Source organism: Choloepus didactylus, chromosome 15 (genome assembly GCF_015220235.1).
Source record: "Choloepus didactylus isolate mChoDid1 chromosome 15, mChoDid1.pri, whole genome shotgun sequence".
In the NCBI taxonomy this organism is placed as follows: domain Eukaryota; kingdom Metazoa; phylum Chordata; class Mammalia; order Pilosa; family Megalonychidae; genus Choloepus; species Choloepus didactylus.
The window spans coordinates 11,122,312-11,141,602 of NC_051321.1; the positions used below are offsets into that span (position 1 = coordinate 11,122,312).

General features: G+C 42.7%; 1 protein-coding gene across 1 annotated transcript in view; it reads right to left on the reverse strand.

The window, feature by feature from the left end:
- Nucleotides 1-19,291, reverse strand: part of BTBD16 (BTB domain containing 16) — a 60,983-nt gene that overhangs the window by 1,698 nt on the left and 39,994 nt on the right. Inside the window, exons 10-13 of the mRNA XM_037804974.1 lie at nucleotides 5,587-5,678; nucleotides 4,171-4,253; nucleotides 2,482-2,559; nucleotides 1,357-1,455 (exon numbers count right to left, since the gene is read on the reverse strand). Coding sequence (XP_037660902.1) covers nucleotides 1,357-1,455; nucleotides 2,482-2,559; nucleotides 4,171-4,253; nucleotides 5,587-5,678 — 352 coding nt within the window. The remainder of the gene's footprint in view (nucleotides 1-1,356; nucleotides 1,456-2,481; nucleotides 2,560-4,170; nucleotides 4,254-5,586; nucleotides 5,679-19,291) is intronic.

Consider the following 19,291-nt stretch of genomic DNA (forward strand, 5'->3'; position numbering starts at 1 on the left):
TTATCTCTTTGTGAGAATTAAAAAATGAAAATAGTATTCATATGAACATTTTTATTTGTGTCATTACACAATTAATCTCTTCCACCCAGTAAAAACCATTGTGCAGGGCAAATTATTGAATGGCTGAGTCACTGTGTCACCAAGAACTGAGGCCTAAGGAAGAGAAGTCACTTTCTCAAGGTCACCTAGTGAGGTAGCAGCAAAGCTGGGGCTAAAACTCAGTTTCCTCATTCATGCATTCATTCATTTATCCATTCATTCAGTCAGCCAGTCATTTAAAGCTCCTCAGTGTTCCAGGGACTGTGCTTGGAGGTTGTAATAAAACAATAAATTTGATATGGCTTCCCAAGGAGGTTTGAGTCTCAGAAAAAAGGGACTTATAAGCAAATCCCAAGTGGAACAGAGGTCCACCATCATCACCACCACCACCATCATCACCATCATCATCATCATCACCACCACCACCACCATCACCATCACCATCATCATCATCCCACCACCACCACCATCACCACCACCATCACCATCATCATCATCCCACCACCACCACCATCATCACCATCGTCATCACCACCACCATCACCACCACCAACAACATCACCATCATCATCATCACCACCACCACCACCATCATCATCACTAACATGCATAGTGCTTCTTGTGTCCATTTCTGTTCTGAGCCCTTTGCATAAATTAACACATTTAATCTTTGCAACAAACCAGTGTGGTAGGTCCTGTTTCCTTCTCCACCATCACCGTGACGACACTAAGGCACAGAGATTCCTGGGACTTCCCAAGGTCACATGGCTCACCAGGCAGTGGGGTTGCAGATTCTCTACTCTTAAACACTACACTCTCCTGCCCTCCCTAACAGTCCAGCATGAGCATCAAGGCAAAGCCGTCCACCCTCCTGATGCCTGTTCCGGTGTCTCACCCATGTGCTGCCACTCTAAACAAGTCACAACCTCCCCCACTTATGGGCACTACTCACTACCCCTGGGGAAGAATGACCATCTGCAAAGCATTATGCACCATATATGACTCCAAGGTAAACTGAGTCCCAGATGTGGAGTCAGAAGACTAGGGTTTAACCCCGGCTTTACCAATCAGAGGCCACACGAGCATGGAGACTCTGAGCTCTGAGATCCTATTCTGTTAAATGGGCTAACAATACCTACCTCCCAAGGTTGTTGCAAAAATTAAATGGCATCATGTATATGAGAGTGATTAGCACCAGGCTTACACCACATTCCATATTAATTGTTAATTAGATTAATCAATCATTATTAACTAACATGAATTGACTCTGAATCTAAAAGTTTTCAGAGACATATCTTTCTTGTACTCTGTCCTCACCTGCATGTAAAAACTATAAGAGGTGGCATCATGTTTGACTCCTTTTATCTCAAAGAAGAATCCATATATAGCAATCATTTGTGAAGAAACTGTATGCTCCTAAATCGTGAAAGATAAAGAACAAAGTGCAGAGAAAAAATCTTCAGTATTCAAAGGCAAGAGGACATAGCAAAACAAATTCTAGTTACAACAACAAAAGTGACCAATTTGACAACCGATTTGAAAGTGAAAATACAACAGCAATTGTAGCCTTGGAAGCATAAAAAAGGCCAAGTTGTAGTGACCTCACAAATCCTTGGCAGGCCAGCCCTCAAGGACAATATTATTTACTCTGCGTAGGTTCCTTAGTGAGGAAAAGAATGAGCTGGGCACATTCTCCTCAGATGACCTGTGAGCTGCAGACCTTTGAAACAAAGCATTTTGTTCCAATTTGATGGGCCTACGAGACTCTCCAAGCCCTTGGCCCTGTGGTCTACGGGCTGTCCACTTGCAGCCAAGGGGCAGGACCCAGCTCATCCAGGCCTGGCTCAGAGGGGCATCTGTGGTGACTGAATGAGGGCCCAGAGCCCCTGAGACATGACTTCCTTTGAGATCACTATTGGGACAGTTCTAAAGAAGGCAAAGGAGAGCAGCAATTTCTCAGAGAATTGTGTCTATCACAGAGAACCTGAGTAACAGCAAAACTGCCAACCCTAGATGCCCCTCTGCTGACTGAGCCCAAGACAGCTGCTTTGATTCTGGGATCTGTCCAAAATAACAGATTCTCTCTTTGAGCCACTTGGCAGCCGTTGATGTTTCTGGGGTAGAGGGTGACCAACTCATCCGCATTTGCCCAGGCCACTTCTGATTTTAGAATTGATATTCCCTCCATCCCGGGAATATCAGAACAGCTGGTCAACCTGGTGGGGAAATTTAGAGCAAGCACATCAGATTACTGAAGTGTCTGTCCCAGGTCCCTGTCTTGGGAATTTTATTTCCTAGGAGCTGGCGAGTATAAAAGAAGACATTAAGACCTTTCTCCTTTTCTTCTAGAGGTAAGAATTGGTCATGGGCCACTGCGGGAAAGTCCTTCACCTGGTATGGGAGGGGACAGGCTTTCCCTTGTTTGGGCCCCGTCTTCAGTACCTGGTTAAAGAGCAGCCCGAACCTCATGGCCTGGGTGGTAAGGTCTTTCAGGTGGGCCATGTCCCCCCCACTCTCCAGCTGAAAGGAAAAGGCACACAGCTTACCCAGCAGCCCGATCCCCCAGAAACCAGCAACTCACCTCATTTTCCTGTCCCATCATGGGTCTCCATGACCCCACTGAGCTCAAAAGAGAGTTCTGCCCTAGACTCTACATTCAGTGCTTCAGCCAGCCCACAAGCATGTACTGAAAACCTACTATGTTCCAGGTCCTGTGCTCACTGCTTTCAGGGGACACCCAGATGAAAAGGAAAATGCCTCTAAGCAGTGTCCCTGGGGAACCAGGATGTATACCTAAGTAGCTCCGTGGAGGCAGAGAGTGATGGTGGCTGTAAAGTCAAGAGCAAGGAGGGACCTGCACAAGGCTGGGGAAGGGAGGGAGCAGATTTCAGGGGGATGACACTGGCGTCAGGGGACAAAGCAAAGGCAGGGTTGGAAGGGTGTGAAGAGGGAGGTGGGGTCTTCCTCAAGTGTCCAGGCCATGGGAACTGTCCTCTCTCGGTCACCCCTCCTCTGCTCTGTCATCATTCCTCAGAGAGGCTCCATTCCATGGAGTCCTTCTCTACTTTGCAAGACAGCACTAAGCACTGTGGTTTGCCCATAACAATAGACGTTTGTTGGGCTGAATTGAATTTTAAATAGTGACTCATAAAACTTCAGGACTCAAACACTGCCCTGCTTCATCCCTAAAGCTGCAAGATTGGAAACACATAAGAAGTACAACAGTTTGCATAGACAAATTCACCAAGGGGGGTGTACCATATGGAAAAACATTCACATTTGCTAGTAATAAGGGAAATGCATATTTAAAAATGAGACACCATTGCTCGCTTCTCAATGAACAAAAGTAATTTGAAATTAAAATGTGCTACATTGGTGACGCTGTACTAAGTGGGCATTTGCATTTATTGCTGGAGGAAGAGTGAATTGGTCCCCAAATTGGTTAGCAAGTATCAAGAACAAAAATGTGCATACCTTTTTGTGCTAGTTCTTCCACTCTTGAGAATCTACTATATGTAAATAATTCTAAATATAGTAAATTAAACCATTATGTGCAAGTATGTTCACCATATACTCTCACTTGAAACTGTTAACAATGAGAATCACTCTAGATTTTCTACAATAAAAGAATGACAAAGTAGCACTGGAATGGTTGGCAGCCATTAAAAATTGTGTTAGGAAGCACATTTAATCAAGGGCATTAAAAAAAAAAAGACTGAAAGGCAATGAATACAATGAGGTGTTAATAGTGCTTGTCTTGGGGTGATGAACCTGAGTGTATTTTTTCCCCTTCCTTCATTTTCTCTGCATTTTGTGAATTTTCTGTCGTGTGCATGTATTACATCTGCGTTTGCAGGGGACTTGGTTTGGAGGGCGGTGTGACCCGTGCTCCCCCCACTCCGTCTAACTCTCCGGATCGACCTGGCAGATGCTTTAGCAGCTGGGTTCCAAGGCCGGGCCTCCTGCCTCCACCCTGGCTGGCCCATCCCATTTCCCCTGGCGGAGGATCCAGATATGCCCTGACCTCAAAGGCCCAGAAGTTTCAAATGAAAAACACATCTCCAGAAAAAGCAAAGTCAGAGAGGCAGTGCATTCCGGTAATTGTTTCCTTTTCTGAGCTGGGCTACTCACTGCGTGGTAGTGGTTGGCTGTAACCCGCACCAGCCACGTCTCAGGGAAGAAGTTGATGTGCCTTAACATCTCCAGCTCCTTGCCTTGGAAGAGACACAGAGGGAACAATTTTTCAGGTTTTATTTATCACAGAACCTCAAAAGTCTCATTCACCAAAAAAGGAGGATTGAAAGGAAAAACTTGGGCCTTAATTAAGGTTCTGTTGAAAAGCACTATGGTGGGGTTCAGAGTTAATTGCTTATGTACCCCAAATTAAGTCTCCTTTAAAAACGCATGCAAGTAAACTTCCAAACGAATGAATGAATTTGCCATAAGCTGGATGGCTCTTTCCTCCAGCAGGACCTTTCTATATAAGTTTAACTTAAATTGTTTTGAAAGAAATATATTCCCAACAGTCCTGCAATTAGATTCTGCAGCCCGGTGACCCCTGGAAGGAGCCTTGGGAATGACTGCTAAAGGAGAAGCCATCGGTGGTCCTCAAAGTCAACCACAACCTCAAGGGTATTTCAGTTCCCCCAATATTACACACAGAAAATAATTACCAAGGAAAAAGTAGGCAGACATTTAGGCTGCGCATTGGTTCAATTTTCAAATTTTTTATATGGCAAAAAGGAATTGCTCCTGCTTTTATTTTTCTTCCCACAGTTTTCCCTGGCCTCCCTTCTTAAAGCCCCAGGAATCCACAAGTTACGTGTAACCCAAATGGAAGATTAGGGAGCACTTTTCCCCACTGCCGGTCTCCCGGAAGGGAGGGTACGACTGGATAACCGGGGTTCCTAGTGTCCAGAATCAACTTGGACAAAATTCCAGGCTCTGCTGAGCATCCCTGGATTGTAGACCTATTGATTCTATCTGGACAGCCAAAGTGGCTTTGCAAAAATTCTCAAATATCCTTGCAGGCACAAAGCTCTGACTGGGTGGCCTCCTGGGGTGCTCAAAACACACTCCCCCACATTTCCCTCCTCTTTCCAAGTCACAGTTGCCTTCCCCAGTGCCCAGAGCATGAGGCTGAAGGAGAACAAGGCTGGGTCTGGAACAAAGCCTCCGAGTTTTCTCCCAAACCGCTACCCAAAGACCTAGAAGAGAATCTCATTCTAAGAGGCAGGGCACACGTCGTTCGATGACAACAAAGCGCCCTGGCAGCTGTGTCCTGGCTCACTGCACAGCAGCCCCTCCCACCCGTCGTCGTATTTCACAGAGGTGCTGATTACACCCATTTTACAGACAGGGAAATCCAGACTGAGAGGAGACTTGACTTTCTCAAAGTCACACAGCTAGGGAAGCAACAGCGCCGGATCTCAGCAGATTGCTCTTCTCTCTTGGAAATGTCTTGCAGGGCTTGTTTGGGAGTGACCAAGGGGTGGGGAAGGTCCCAACCAGCTTCCTGTGGACACTCGCACGAGGACTGGGACTTACCTCTGTTGATGCCATGCAGGCGCAGGCAAAGAAACAGCGGCATGAAGATCTGTCCCGTTTCCCGGTCCAGAAAGGCACACTTCCGGGTAAAGCTTGGCACAGAGAAGAATGAAAGGCTTTCAGAAAACTCTTTTCTGGGATTAGCCATGGCTAGGCAAAGCCTTGCCAAAGAGCCTAGTGGTTTCATCGGGGTAGATGGTGCCTGGTTTCTCTGGCTGGGTTTGTGTGTGGAAACCGGGTGGCTCAGCTAACCTTTGCAAGTCTGACCTTCGCAAATTTCATGAGCAGATGCTTATATTCACCTCAGTGTCCACACTGAGCCGTGCAGTATTAAATGTCCGATGGGGATGTGTGCTACTTTACAGAAGATTTCAATATATGTATTCTCCCTTGAGTTGCCTAAACTTCCTGTGGGACAGACAGGGCAAATGTCATCAGCGCCATTTTACCGATGAAGAGACAAGGTTCAGCCAGGACTTGAACCCAGGGCCCTGACTCCTCTTCACACAACACTGCCCTAAGGATAAGTGAATAAGTTAGGCACTTCAAAAGCGCTTTTTGGTACAAAAATTTTAAAAAATTAAAAAATAAAAAAGATCTGACGAGTGGCTAACCAGCTTTAGCAGCTGGTTTCACGATCAGGTCTGCTACAGTCAGTGTTCATGCATAACTCCAGTTAATTTCCACACGTCTCAAGGTCAGAGCTGGGTTGAGAAGATCAGATTCCCCTGGAGAAGACACGCACACCCACACACACATCCGCCACCCTCATTTTGAAACAGCTTGCTTCATAAAATGGTCACTTTCCACAAGTGGGGACAACGAGGGATAATTTTTCCAAGTCCCTTCGGAAATGTAGTCACCCCCTCAAGGCAGATCCTGTAGGAAACCAGCCAAGGACATTTTTAGATTTTTCCATGAATCAAAATTGACACCCGAATCACCGCTTGTCCCAGTCGGGCTGAATGCCCAACTGGCTTTGCCCCATCTCTGCTGGCTGTGGCAGCCAACTTGCCTGGGAACCATTTTGTTTTCCTAAGATCTGGGAATTCCTGGGAATCCAGCAATGTCAGTGGCCTGGTAGACAAGTCTGGGGGTGCTGAGGAGTTGGAGTGGGAGAGGGGCACCAAGACAATTGCGTACTGATTTAATTTGATCATCATTTATTAGAATCTACTGTGTGCTGTCTTGGGATGGACTGATCAGACATAAAGTCAGTATCTTCAGAGTGCAAGGCTATCCATCCTGGAACCAACCCTCCACTGCCCAGGTCAAGTGGAGCTGGGATGAGTGTGGGCTGTTCATGTGCTCTGAGAACACAGAGATCATAGCTGGACAAATTGCATCTTCATACTCACTCGCCTCCTTTCCATGGACTGCTCTGGATGCCACCTCCTTTCTTGCCGCTCCTTCATCACTTAACGGAGGAACAACCAGGCAGCATCATGACCTGGCGGCAGGTGCCAAGGAAGGAAGGAGTGGCCAAGCTGACAGAATCCTCCCCAGGTAGCTGAGGGCTCAGTGGGATGAGCCAGTGTTTGTGGCAATGGCTTGACCAGCTCATGCGCCTCTGAGAAATGAACGCATGCTGGAGCTGAATGCTAAAGGCAATCAAATCAGCTGCAGAGGGGGAAAGTTAGGCTTGCAGGAAAGCAGTTCCTCTCCAACCTAGAATCTACCAGACACCAACTCTGCTGCTTTGCTTGGGTGGGAAGGCTTCTCGGCTGCTAGGGGAGCAGGAAAGAGCCAAGTACCCTGATCTCTCCCTTTGGGAGACACTCAGACCCAAAGGACCACCACCTGGGACCTCTGTGATCCTCCTTTCCCAGAGGCTTTGGGAAGAGCTTTGCTGAGACAGCTGATTGGACTTTATGACCCTTTAGGGAAGTGTCACTGATGCACTATCATAGCTGACTTGGAGGAGTCACGGGCAGCTATTTGTCCAGCCATGGTTCAGGTCCAGGTTCTGTCCTGGCCCAGCCATCCAGCAGTCATGTGATGAGCCTCTCTGAGCTGCGAGCTCCTTCTCTGTCAACAGGGGCCATAGCCATCCTTGCCTCCTTGGGTGGCTGGGAAGAGTAGAGGTGCGGTGCTCATGAAGGGCTTGGTGCAGCTGCTGGTGCCCATGAGTTCTCCGTACTGCTAACTGCTATTGCCATAACGCCATGGTGGCCACCATAGTCCTTTCATCCAAGGGAAGGTGACCTGGGCTGTGCTGGTCAAGTGCATGGACTTGCTCTTGGTGGCATTCATTATCATTGCCATCCCTCTAAGTTACCTAAGCCTGGGTCACCACAAAATGGGGGCCTCGGCTGCTGAGTTTTGAAAAACTTGAAGGATCTGAGGGTGTGGTCCTACTCCCTGAAATCAATCAGCATAGCCCTGCTCCCTAGAGCCTAGAACAGTCAATTTTTGCAGAGCCAGGATTCGAACCCGGGCCTCCTGAGTCCAGCCCAGTGTGTTTTCCATCACAGTGGGTACCTCTCAACTGTCTGAATGCAGAAACATCTGCTACTCTTTAGTCCAATAATAAGCATATTCCCTTTATGTCCTATAAAATGGGAGGAAGTGGGCTGCTAAGTCTGGGGACTTATTTGAATGACTGTATGTTGGTAGAATCAAAGGCTCGCATGATTTCCCCTCCTGGTCCTGAGCTCTGCATGTGTAATGACCCCTTGTTTTGGTTTGAAACTTACTTTTCTGGAAGAAACTTCAAGGCATGGTCCCTGCCTCCTAAAGTTCATCGAGAAGCCCTTGGGGCATGACCTTTTGGGGGAGGACAGTACAGTTCTTTGACACTGCAAGATGCACCCTGGTTGGCTCTGGGCCTGGCTCTCAAGGCCCTGGGGATGAACCCCCTGCAGACCTCCTGAGGGGCAGTGACTCGGGGACAATTCTCCCTGTGCCTGGGTACTGACTTGCAGTTTTAGAGATGCTCTTTGCCACAACCTTCTCACTTCTTCCATGCTGTCACCTCCTGGAGTCATTTATCCCTCCTGCCGGGTGTAGACTCAAGCCTCATAAGCCCCCGCACTTCACATTTTAGCTTTAAAATATACACTTTGGGGAAATAGCTCTTGATGGGAAGGGAATGCTGCTTTTTAAAAAAACAAACAAAACATAACTCAGTGTAGGAGACCTGGGAATCTCCTGAAATCAAAGAACAAGGAAATGTTTTCTTTCTCTGTTATAGTAAATTAAATAGTTCCTACCACCACCATCACCACCAGCACTTACCAAATGCCTGCTACCATTTGGCACCTACTGCCAAGGGCCATACTGGGTCTTTCTCTCACATGAAAGCTCAGCTGTGCATTGGTCCTGGTTAGTGGGCATTGCTGTCTCCACACTGGAGATGGCACAGAATGGGTAGGTTACTTGCCCAAAGTCTGGGATTCAGACTTAGGTTGACCATCTTCTAACATACACCTTATTTATCTAATGTGTTTTCTGTCTCTGTCTACCAGATTGTAAGCACCATGAAGAGGGGGATTTCTGCCTGTTTTGTTTACTCCTGTATTTGCAGCACCTGTTACAGTGCCTGGCACTCAGTCAGCTTGCAATATGTTTATTAAATCAATTGGATGAATGATCTGGTCTCTGACAGCTCTCCAGCCTCAACTCCCACCATTCCATCTTTCCACATGCCCCCTATTTTCCATCTAGGAATGCTGGTATTTGCACTCCCAATATATGCACATGCACACACCTGTGTACATGAACACACCTGTGCACGTGAACGCCAGGCTATCCCATGCCCATATTCCTATGCTCATGTAGTCCCCACCCTCCCGCTGTTCCATGCCTATTTGTCAGGTTGAGTCTTATTGTCAAGACCCAGTCCAATGTCATTTTGACTGTGAAGATGGCCAAAGTCATCTGGAGAACAGGATCTAAAAATTATGATTAGTGATAACCCCAGATGCCCTTTCCTAAGGGCCTCCTACATCCAGATGCTCTATGCTCCTTGTGCTCCTTCCATTTCTCCCCATTTATTATTGCGGAAATGTTTCGGTGCTTCTCAGTATGGCCTCTGGAAAGCCAAGAAGCAAGTTCTAGGGGAAGTGAAAAATTAGTAAGGAAAAAGGATCAATGATATTTTAGACCTAGAAAACAAGGGAGATTCAGTTCCAGAGAACCAAGTTAAAGGGGAGTGGGGGCAGCACTTCTCAGAGCAGGAGAAGAAACAAAAAAGGTAAAAAGCATAAAAGGCGAGTGTTTTTGTTTCCCTGCTGTTAAAACAAATACCATGCAATGAATTGGCCTAAACAATGGCAACTTGTTGGCTCACAGGTCTGAGGTTAGGAGAAGTCCAAAATCGAGGCATCACCAAGCTATGCTTTCCCCCAGAAATCTGTGGTGTTCTCGGACTGGCTGCTTGCAGTCCTTGGTCCTTGACTTTTCTGTCACATGACAAGGCACATGGTGGCTTATTCTCCTTTCTCTTCCAGGTTTCACTGATTTCCAGCTTCTGGCCATTTCCCATGTTTCCTCTCTCTGTGACCCTCCCTATAAGACCTCCAGTAATAGGATTAAGATCTGTCTTGATTCAGTTGCGCTGCATCTTAACTGACGTAACCTCAACAAAAGGTCCTATTTACGATGGGTTCACACCCACAGGAATGGATTAAGATTAAAAACATGTTTTTCTGGGGTATGTAACTCCAAGCCACCATGGCTGGTAATCAGAAATTCTGTTGTCCTAATATGTATCAACCTCCCTGCACAGGGCTTGTTGGAGAAATTCTGAAAGAGAACAGTTCAATGGCCTGAATGTCCATTACTCATGGGATATTTGAAAAGGAATGTTCCGGTAAAGAGAGTCGTGGCTGCCCACACCAGGGGTGCCCGGTTTCATGACGACTCCGCAGCTGCATTCATCACAGGAGGCAGATGGCCTCTGTCCACCTTGGGGAAGAGCATCACAGAACATGTCTCTGGAGAAATGAGGTCAAGGTGCCATGGGTGCCCAGCATGACTGGGCAGCTCTCCTGGCTAGTCCCCGTGACGGTTCCCCTCAGCATGGTGGGTGGGGGCAGAGGGGTGTTGGGTTTGTCAGGTGAGTGCATACCCACTCATGCAAGTCCACACAGGCAGCTCATGCTCTCGCCCTCCCTACAAAGAGAAGCTCAGAGGAAGCATCTGTCCAGTGTGCAGGTGAGATCAGGAAGGCTCTTGGAGGAGTCCCTGGCCAACTCCTTAAAGATCGGTTAGATTTGAATAGGGCACAGGAAGGAGGAGACTTGGTTGGAAAGTTCAGGGGAGTGTAGAAATCGGGATCCTATGTTATGTAGTGAAGAATTAACTTTCTACACAGAGAGAGGGCTGACCTTTGTCCTAACTCCTGAGAGGTAACCTCTAAAACTTTGGAATTTCCCCAGTGATTCAGTGTCTTTTTTACTCAAGACGGGGCCCCTTTGACCACACCTGACAGATAAAGCAAATGAGGTAACTCAGGCAGGGGTCTGGCCACATTAGAAAGACCGACCATGCAACCATGTGATTGGAGGGTTGGGGCTCTAAAGCCACATTAGGGGTGGGGTGGGGCCAATGTTCAATCAGTCATATCTGCATAACGAAGCCTCGTTAAGGACTCTGGACACTGAAGCTCAGGTGAGCTCTGTGCATTGCCACACTTTGATTCCAGGAGGGTAACATGTCCCTGGGGACATGGAAGCTTCTCATTTGGGGACCCTCCCCGACTTTGCCCTATGCATCTCTTCCTTTGGCTGGTTCTAATTTGTATCTTTTTGCTCGAGTATAACTGTAATCACAGGCATAGCACTTTCTTGAGTTCTGTGAGTCATTCTAGCAAATTATTAAACCTGAGGGATTCCATGGGAAACCTTGAATTCTAGCCAGATGGGTAAGAAGTAAGGGTGACCCTGGTTGATGTCAGAGACACGTGGTTGATGTCAGAAGCCTTGGGCAGAACTGGCAGCCTGGAGGACTGTGCTCTTAACTGTGAAGTTTGGCTAATTCCAGGGGTGTGGGAATTGCCTTCAATGCCCGCACTCAATGGACTCCTGCTGGTGACTTTTTAAGCCCATTGCCAGAACTCACCCTTGTAGTATCTGAAGGGGACCCATTGAGTGATAATAAATCAGTTAATGACCAGAATCACAGGTCTGTTAATGATTTGTCCTCACCCTGGAGATCTCAAAGTAAAAAGATGTGTCAGAAAACCTAGGATACCTAGTTCAACCCCAACTTCACCAGCAATTTTCTAAAAATGCTTGAACAAGCCCCTTAGCTTTCTTTGGCCTCAGTTTACTCATCTGCAAAACAAAAGGGTTGGACCAGTTGATCTCTATAGGGCCTGCCAGCATCAACCTTCATTGATTTAATAAAAAGAGCAATTTAAGAATTGAAATGAACCAAACACATTTTTTGCCCTGTAGCTTATAGGCTGCCATTCACCCCAATCTATAAAATTGTAAGAGAAGGTCTACCCTATCTAGGGTAGGAGAAGTCTAGGAGAAGAATATTTGGAATTCAGATGATCTTTTCTACTTCTAATTTTTATGACCAATTTCACCTGATTTGGGGTTGGAGTTTCTACCTCTCCAGAGATTACTTGGATCCTACCCAGGAACCAGGTAGAGGACACAGGGGATAAGAAAAAGCTGTGGGGCTAGTTTCCAATCATTGCAAAAAAAAACTTGGGAGCCATCCCCAGGCCCTGGGAAGAGCCTTCCATGTGAAATGTAACATATACTGTGGCATCTAAGGTGGAAAGAGAAAGTTGCTTGATCGAGGTCAAAATCATTCACAGAAAGATAGAGACTATTCCATGTTCTGCCATCTTTTGCAAGTTATCACTCCCGAGTAGGCACTGCAGGCTTTGCAAAAACTGCACTTGTTTCAGCTAAACACCAAAGAGCTGTGCCAACAAGAAAGTCATGATAATCCTCCTTGAAATATTTATTCCGAGATTCAAGTCACCACTAAAGAAATTCAAAGCTTCATTCATTCAGTACTACTGAACAGGTATTAGATATTGGGCCCTGGGAGTCTAAAGTAAGTAAGACCCAGTCCCTGCTGCAAATGGCCAGTGTGGGAGCCATCCTTATGATCAGATAATCAAAATAAATGTTCTAAATAAATAAGGGAGAAAACTTACGGTAGCATTGTGTGCAGGCACAACTGAATCAGATTGTGAAGGAAGGGGTTCTCCCCTACAGAGGGTTTCCTCAGGGAGACCCAAGTCAAGTGGCATTAAAAACCAATAACTCCCGGCTCTCAATAAATCAGTTGCTCCAACTAAATGCACCATTAATTAACTCCAAATAAAATCATCTGCCATAGATGCCTTATTTCTGTGTACGACATCATGGATTCCAAGCCATAGTGGCCGGCTTCTCTCATATTCTGTCATCTCCTTTTCCAGCCAGATGGATTAGATAGAATGAATGAATCATCTTGCAGCTACCCTTTCCACTCCATCCTCGTGATATCACCATAGGTCAGATCTTTGCTGCTTTACCCAGACAATGGCAACTGGTCCCTTGGCTTCCTCCCTTTCTCCACCCCAGCCTGTCCTACACTACAGTGCCAGATATATTTCTCAAGCCAATCCCCACTCCTGATACATCCTATCCGAACATATCATTTCAAACTTGTGAGATGCAGCTAGAGGAAATTTACAGCCCTAAATGAGAAAATAAGAAAGGCCCAACATCAGTGATCTAAGTATCTATCTCAAGAAGTTAGAAAACAACATCAAATAATACTCAAAGAAAGTAGAAGGAAATAATAAAGAGAAAATTTTAATAAAATAGAAAATATGCAATTAAAAAAAATCAGCAGAGTCAAAAGTTAGTTGTTTTTTTAAAAAAAATCCTAATAGAAGAAACCCTTAGCAAGGCTGATCAAGGGAAGGAAAAAAAAAAAAGAAACGCAAAAATTATCAATATTGGATATGAAAATGGGGATATTGCGACAAATTCTGTGGATACTAAAAAGATAAACATTTACTAACATAGACCATATTTGGGGCATCAAATATGTCTTAATAATTTAAAATAATTAAAATCATACAAAGTACTTTCTTTAATAACAAAGGAATTAAATTAGAAATAAATAACAGAAACATATCTGGAAAACCCTCAAATGTTTGAAAACAAAGAACACAGTTCTAGATAGCCCACAAGTCAAAGCAGAATTCCAAAGAGAAATTAGAAAGTATTTTGAACTGAATGAAATTTGAAACACCACATTTCAAAATTTGGGGGATGGAGCTAATGCAGTGCTTAGAGAGAAATTTATAGCTATGATCTAGTTAAATGCTTACATTATAATAGAAATAGGTTCTTAAATCAATGATCTAAGCTTCTACCTTAAGAAACTAAAATAAAAAGAGCAAATTAAACCCAAAGTGAAGAAGAAAGGAAATAATAAAAACAGAAGTCAATTAAACCTAAAACAAGAAAATAAGAAAGAAAAATTAATGAAACCAAAAGCTGGTTCTTTGGAAGCTAGAAAAATTGATAAACCTCTAGCGAGACTGATCTGGAAAAAAAAGAGAAGATAGAATTACCAAAATCAGGCATGAGAGAAGGGATGTTACTACAGATCCTATAGACATCAAAAGGATAATAAGGGAATACTGTGAGCAATTTTTGGCCAATAAATTTGACAACTGAGATGAAATGGACAAATTCTTTGAAAGACACGAGATACCAAATTTCACTCAAGAAGAAATAGATAACCTCAACAACCCTCTATCTATTTAAGAAATCGAATTTTTAGTTTAAAATTTTCTCACAAAGAAATCTCCAGGCCAAGATAGCATCATTGGTGAATCCTGGCTAGTATTCAAGAAAGAAATACTACCAATTTTATACAAACTTTTTGAGAAAATAGAAGAGGAGGGAATACTTCTTAACTCATTCTCTGAGACAGAACAAGACACTAAGATAAAAGAAAACTACAGACCAATATCTTTCATGAACATACATGTAAAAATTCTTAACAAAATGTGAGCAAAATAAATCCAACAATAAATAAAAAGGAAATTGAAATTAAAATATCAACATTTTATGGTAGAATAAAAATACTTAGAGATAAATTTGCTAAAAGATGCCTAAGACCTACTACAAAACACTGATAAGAGAAATAAAAGAAGACCTAAATAAATGAGAGATATATTGTGTTCATGGAGCAAAACACTCAGTGTTGTTAACACGTAAATTCTCCCCAAATTATTCTGTGAATTCAATGCAATTCTTATCAAAAAAACCCACAAATTTTTTTCGTAGAATTGACAAGCCGATTTTAAGATTAATATGAAAATGCAAAGAAGCTAGAGTAGCCAAAATGACTTTGAAAAAGAAAAACCAAACTACAGAACTTCTGCTACCTGATCTTAAGATTTATAATAAAGCTATGCTAATAAAGACAGTAAGTAAGATATTGGCATAAAATAGGCATATTGGTAAAAGCAGAATATTGAGTCTAGAAATAGACTCACACATATATGGTTGATTGATTTTTGACAAAGTTGCCAAAATAATTCAATGGAAATTGAATGATCTTTTCAACAAAATTGTACTAGAATAATTGGATATCAAAAGGCAAAACATGAACCTTAATCCTTACTTCACACCATAAGCAAAATTTAACTCAAAATGACTCAAAGACAAATCTGAGAGCTAAAACTATAAACCTTCTAGAAGAAAGCATAGGAGAAAAATTTTAGTGATCTTGGCTTTGTCAAAGATTTATTAAATTTATTAGTTCATAAAAAGCATGAACTAGAAAGAAAAAATCAATAATTGGACTTCATCAAAATTAAAATTTCTGCTGTTCAAAAGATACTGTTTTGAAGATGAAAAGGAAGGCAAGACATCAAGAAAATATTTACAAAATATGTATCCGATGGTGGACTTTGATCCAGAATATGTAAAGAAACTTACAATTTAATAATAAGACAAACAACCCAATTAAAAAAAAATAGGCCAAAGATTTGAACAGTTTTCCCTGAAGATAAACGGATGTTACATAAACATATGAAAAGATACTCAACATCGTAAGTCATTAGAGAAATGCAAATTAAAATCACAGTAAGATACCTTTATACATGCATTAAGTTGGCAAAAATTAAAAAGAATAATCATATATGTTTGCAAGAATATGGAGCAATTGAAACCCTCCTGTAATTCTGGGGGAAATGTAAAATGGCAGAATCACTTAAACAGTTTGATAATTTCTTAAAAAGTTAAACATACATCTACCATATGACACAGTCATTCCTCTTCCAGGTATTTATTTAACCCAAACGAAAAGAAAGCATATACTCACACACAGAGAGTACAATTAAAAATGTATTCATTTTGTTCCATTTAAATTAAATCTCCATAAAGTTATTAAAAAAAAAAATTCAACGTATTTCACCAGGTTATCAGAAAAAAGGAAAAAAAAATCATTTCAGTAGAATCTTTTTTTTTTTTTTTTTTTTAAATCATCATTTTATTGAGATATATTCACATACCACGCAGTCATACAAAACAAATTGTACTTTCGATTGTTTACAGTACCATTACATAGTTGTACATTCATCACCTAAATCAATCCCTGACACCTTCATTAGCACACACACAAAAATAACAAGAATAATAATTAGAGTGAAAAAGAGCAATTGAAGTAAAAAAGAACACTGGGTACCTTTGTCTGTCTGTTTCCCTCCCCTACTTTTCTACACATCCATCCATAAACTAGACAAAGTGGTGTTTGGTCCTTATGGCTTTCCCAATCCCATTGTCACCCCTCATAAGCTACATTTTTATACAACTGTCTTCGAGATTCATGGGTTCTGGGTTGTAGTTTGATAGTTTCAGGTATCCACCACCAGCTACCCCAATTCTTTAGAACCTAAAAAGGGTTGTCTAAAGTGTGCATAAGAGTGCCCACCAGAGTGACCTCTCGGCTCCTTTTGGAATCTCTCTGCCACTGAAGCTTATTTCATTTCCTTTCACATCCCCCTTTTGGTCAAGAAGATGTTCTCTGTCCCACGGTGCCAGGTCTACATTCCTCCCTGGGAGTCATATTCCACATTGCCAGGGAGATTCACTTCCCTGGGTGTCTGATCCCACGTAGGGGGGAGGGCAGTGATTTCACCTTTCAAGTTGGCTTAGCCAGAGAGAGAGGGCCACATCTGAGCAACAAAGAGGCATTCAGGAGGAGACTCTTAGGCACAAATACAGGGAGGCCTAGCCTCTCCTTTGCAGCAACCGTCTTCCCAAGGGTAAAACTTATGGTAGAGGGCTCAACCCATCAAACCACCAGTCCCCTATGTCTGTGGTCATGTTAGCAACCATGGAGGTGGGGTAGGCGAATACCCCTGCATTCTCCACAGGCTCCTCAAGGGGGCACTACATCTTTTTTTTTTTTTTTTTTTTTTTTCCCCTTGTTTGTCTTTTTTCTTTTTTTTCTTTTTTTTTTTTTTTTTTAACTTTCCCTTCTTTTTTCAAATCACCTGTATGAAAAAAAAAGTTAAAAAGAAAACAAACATACAATAAAAGAGCATTTCAAAGAGACCATAGCAAGGGAGTAAGAAAAAGACTACTAACCTAAGATAACTGCTTAACTTCCAACATGTTCCTACTTTACCCCAAGAAAGTTACATAATATAGCAACATTTCAGTGAACTTGTTCCTACTACAACCATCAGAAATTAACAGACCATAGTCATTTCTGGGCATCCCCAGAACGTTAAATAGCTTATCTGTTCTTCCTGGATTATTGTTCCCCCTTCCTTAATTGCTCTCTACTGCTAGTTCCCCTACATTCTACATTATAAACCATTTGTTTTACATTTTTCAAAGTTCACATTAGTGGTAGCATATAATATTTCTCTTTTTGTGCCTGGCTTATTTCGCTCAGCATTATGTCTTCAAGGTTCATCCATGTTGTCATATGTTTCACCAGATCGTTCCTTCTTACTGCCGCGTAGGATTCCATCGTGTGTATATACCACATTTTATTTATCCACTCATCTGTTGAAGGACATTTGGGTTGTTTCCATCTCTTGGCAATTGTGAATAATGCTGCTATGAACATTGGCGTGCAGATATCTGTTCGTGTCACTGCTTTCCGATCTTCCGGGTGCAATCGCTGGATCGAATGGTAGCTCTATATCTAGTTTTCTAAGGAACTGCCAGACTGACTTCCAGAGTGGCTGAACCATTATACAGTCCCACCAACAATGAATAAGAGTTCCAATTTCTCCACATCCCCTCCAGCATTTGTAGTTTCCTGTTTGTTTAATGGCAGCCATTCTAACCGGTGTTAGATGGTATCTCATTGTGGTCTTAATTTGCATCTCTCTAATAGCTAGTGAAGCTGAACATTTTTTCATGTGTTTCTTGGTCATTTGTATTTCCTCTTCAGAGAACTGTCTTTTCATATCTTTTGCCCATTTTATAATTGGGCTGTCTGTACTATTGTCATTGAGTTGTAGGATTTCTTTGTATATGCAAGATATCAGTCTTTTGTCAGATACATGGTTTCCAAAAATTTTTTCCCATTGAGTTGGCTGCCTCTTTACCTTTTTGAGAAATTCCTTTGAGGTGCAGAAACTTCTAAGCTTGAGGAGTTCCCATTTATCTATTTTCTCTTTTGTTGCTTGTGCTTTGGGTGTAAAGTCTAGGAAGTGGCCTCCTAATACAAGGTCTTGAAGATGTTTTCCTACATTATCTTCTAGGAGTTTTATGGTACTTTCTTTTATATTGAGATCTTTGGTCCATTTTGAGTTAATTTTTTGTGTAGGGGGTGAGGTAGGGGTCCTCTTTCATTCTTTTGGATATGGATATCCAACTCTCCCAGCCCCATTTGTTGAAAAGACCATTATGGCTCAGTTCGGTGACTTTGGGGGCCTTATCAAAGATCAGTCGGCCATAGATCTGAGGGTCTATCTCTGAATTCTCAATTCGATTCCATTGATCTATATGTCTATCTTTGTGCCAGTACCATGCTGTCTTGGCAACTGTGGCTTTATAATAAGCTTCAAAGTCAGGGAGTGTAAGTCCTCCCACTTCGTTTTTCTTTTTAGAGTGTCTTTAGCAATTCGAGGCATCTTCCCTTTCCAAATAAATTTGATAACTAGCTTTTCCAAGTCTGCAAAGTAGGTTGTTGGAATTTTGATTGGGATTGCATTGAATCTGTAGATGAGTTTGGGTAGAATTGACATCTTAATGACATTTAGCCTTCCTATCCATGAACATGGAATATTTTTCCATCTTTTAAGGTCCCCTTCTATTTCTTTTAGTAGAGTTATGTAGTTTTCTTTGTATAGGTCTTTTACATCTTTGGTTAAGTTGATTCCTAGGTACTTGATTTTTTTAGTTGCTATTGAAAATGGTATCTTTTTCTTGAGTGTCTCTTCAGTTTGTTCATTTCTAGCATATAGAAACATTACTGACTTATGTGCATTAATCTTGTATCCCGCTACTTTGCTAAATTTGTTTATTAGCTCTAGTAGGTGTATCGTTGATTTCTCAGGGTTTTCTAGATATAAGATCATATCATCTGCAAACAATGACAGTTTTACTTCTTCTTTTCCAATTTGGATGCCTTTTATTTCTTTGTCTTGCCGGATTGCCCTGGCTAGCACTTCCAGCACAATGTTGAATAACAGTGGTGACAGCGGGCATCCTTGTCTTGTTCCTGATCTTAGAGGGAAGGCTTTCAGTCTCTCACCATTGAG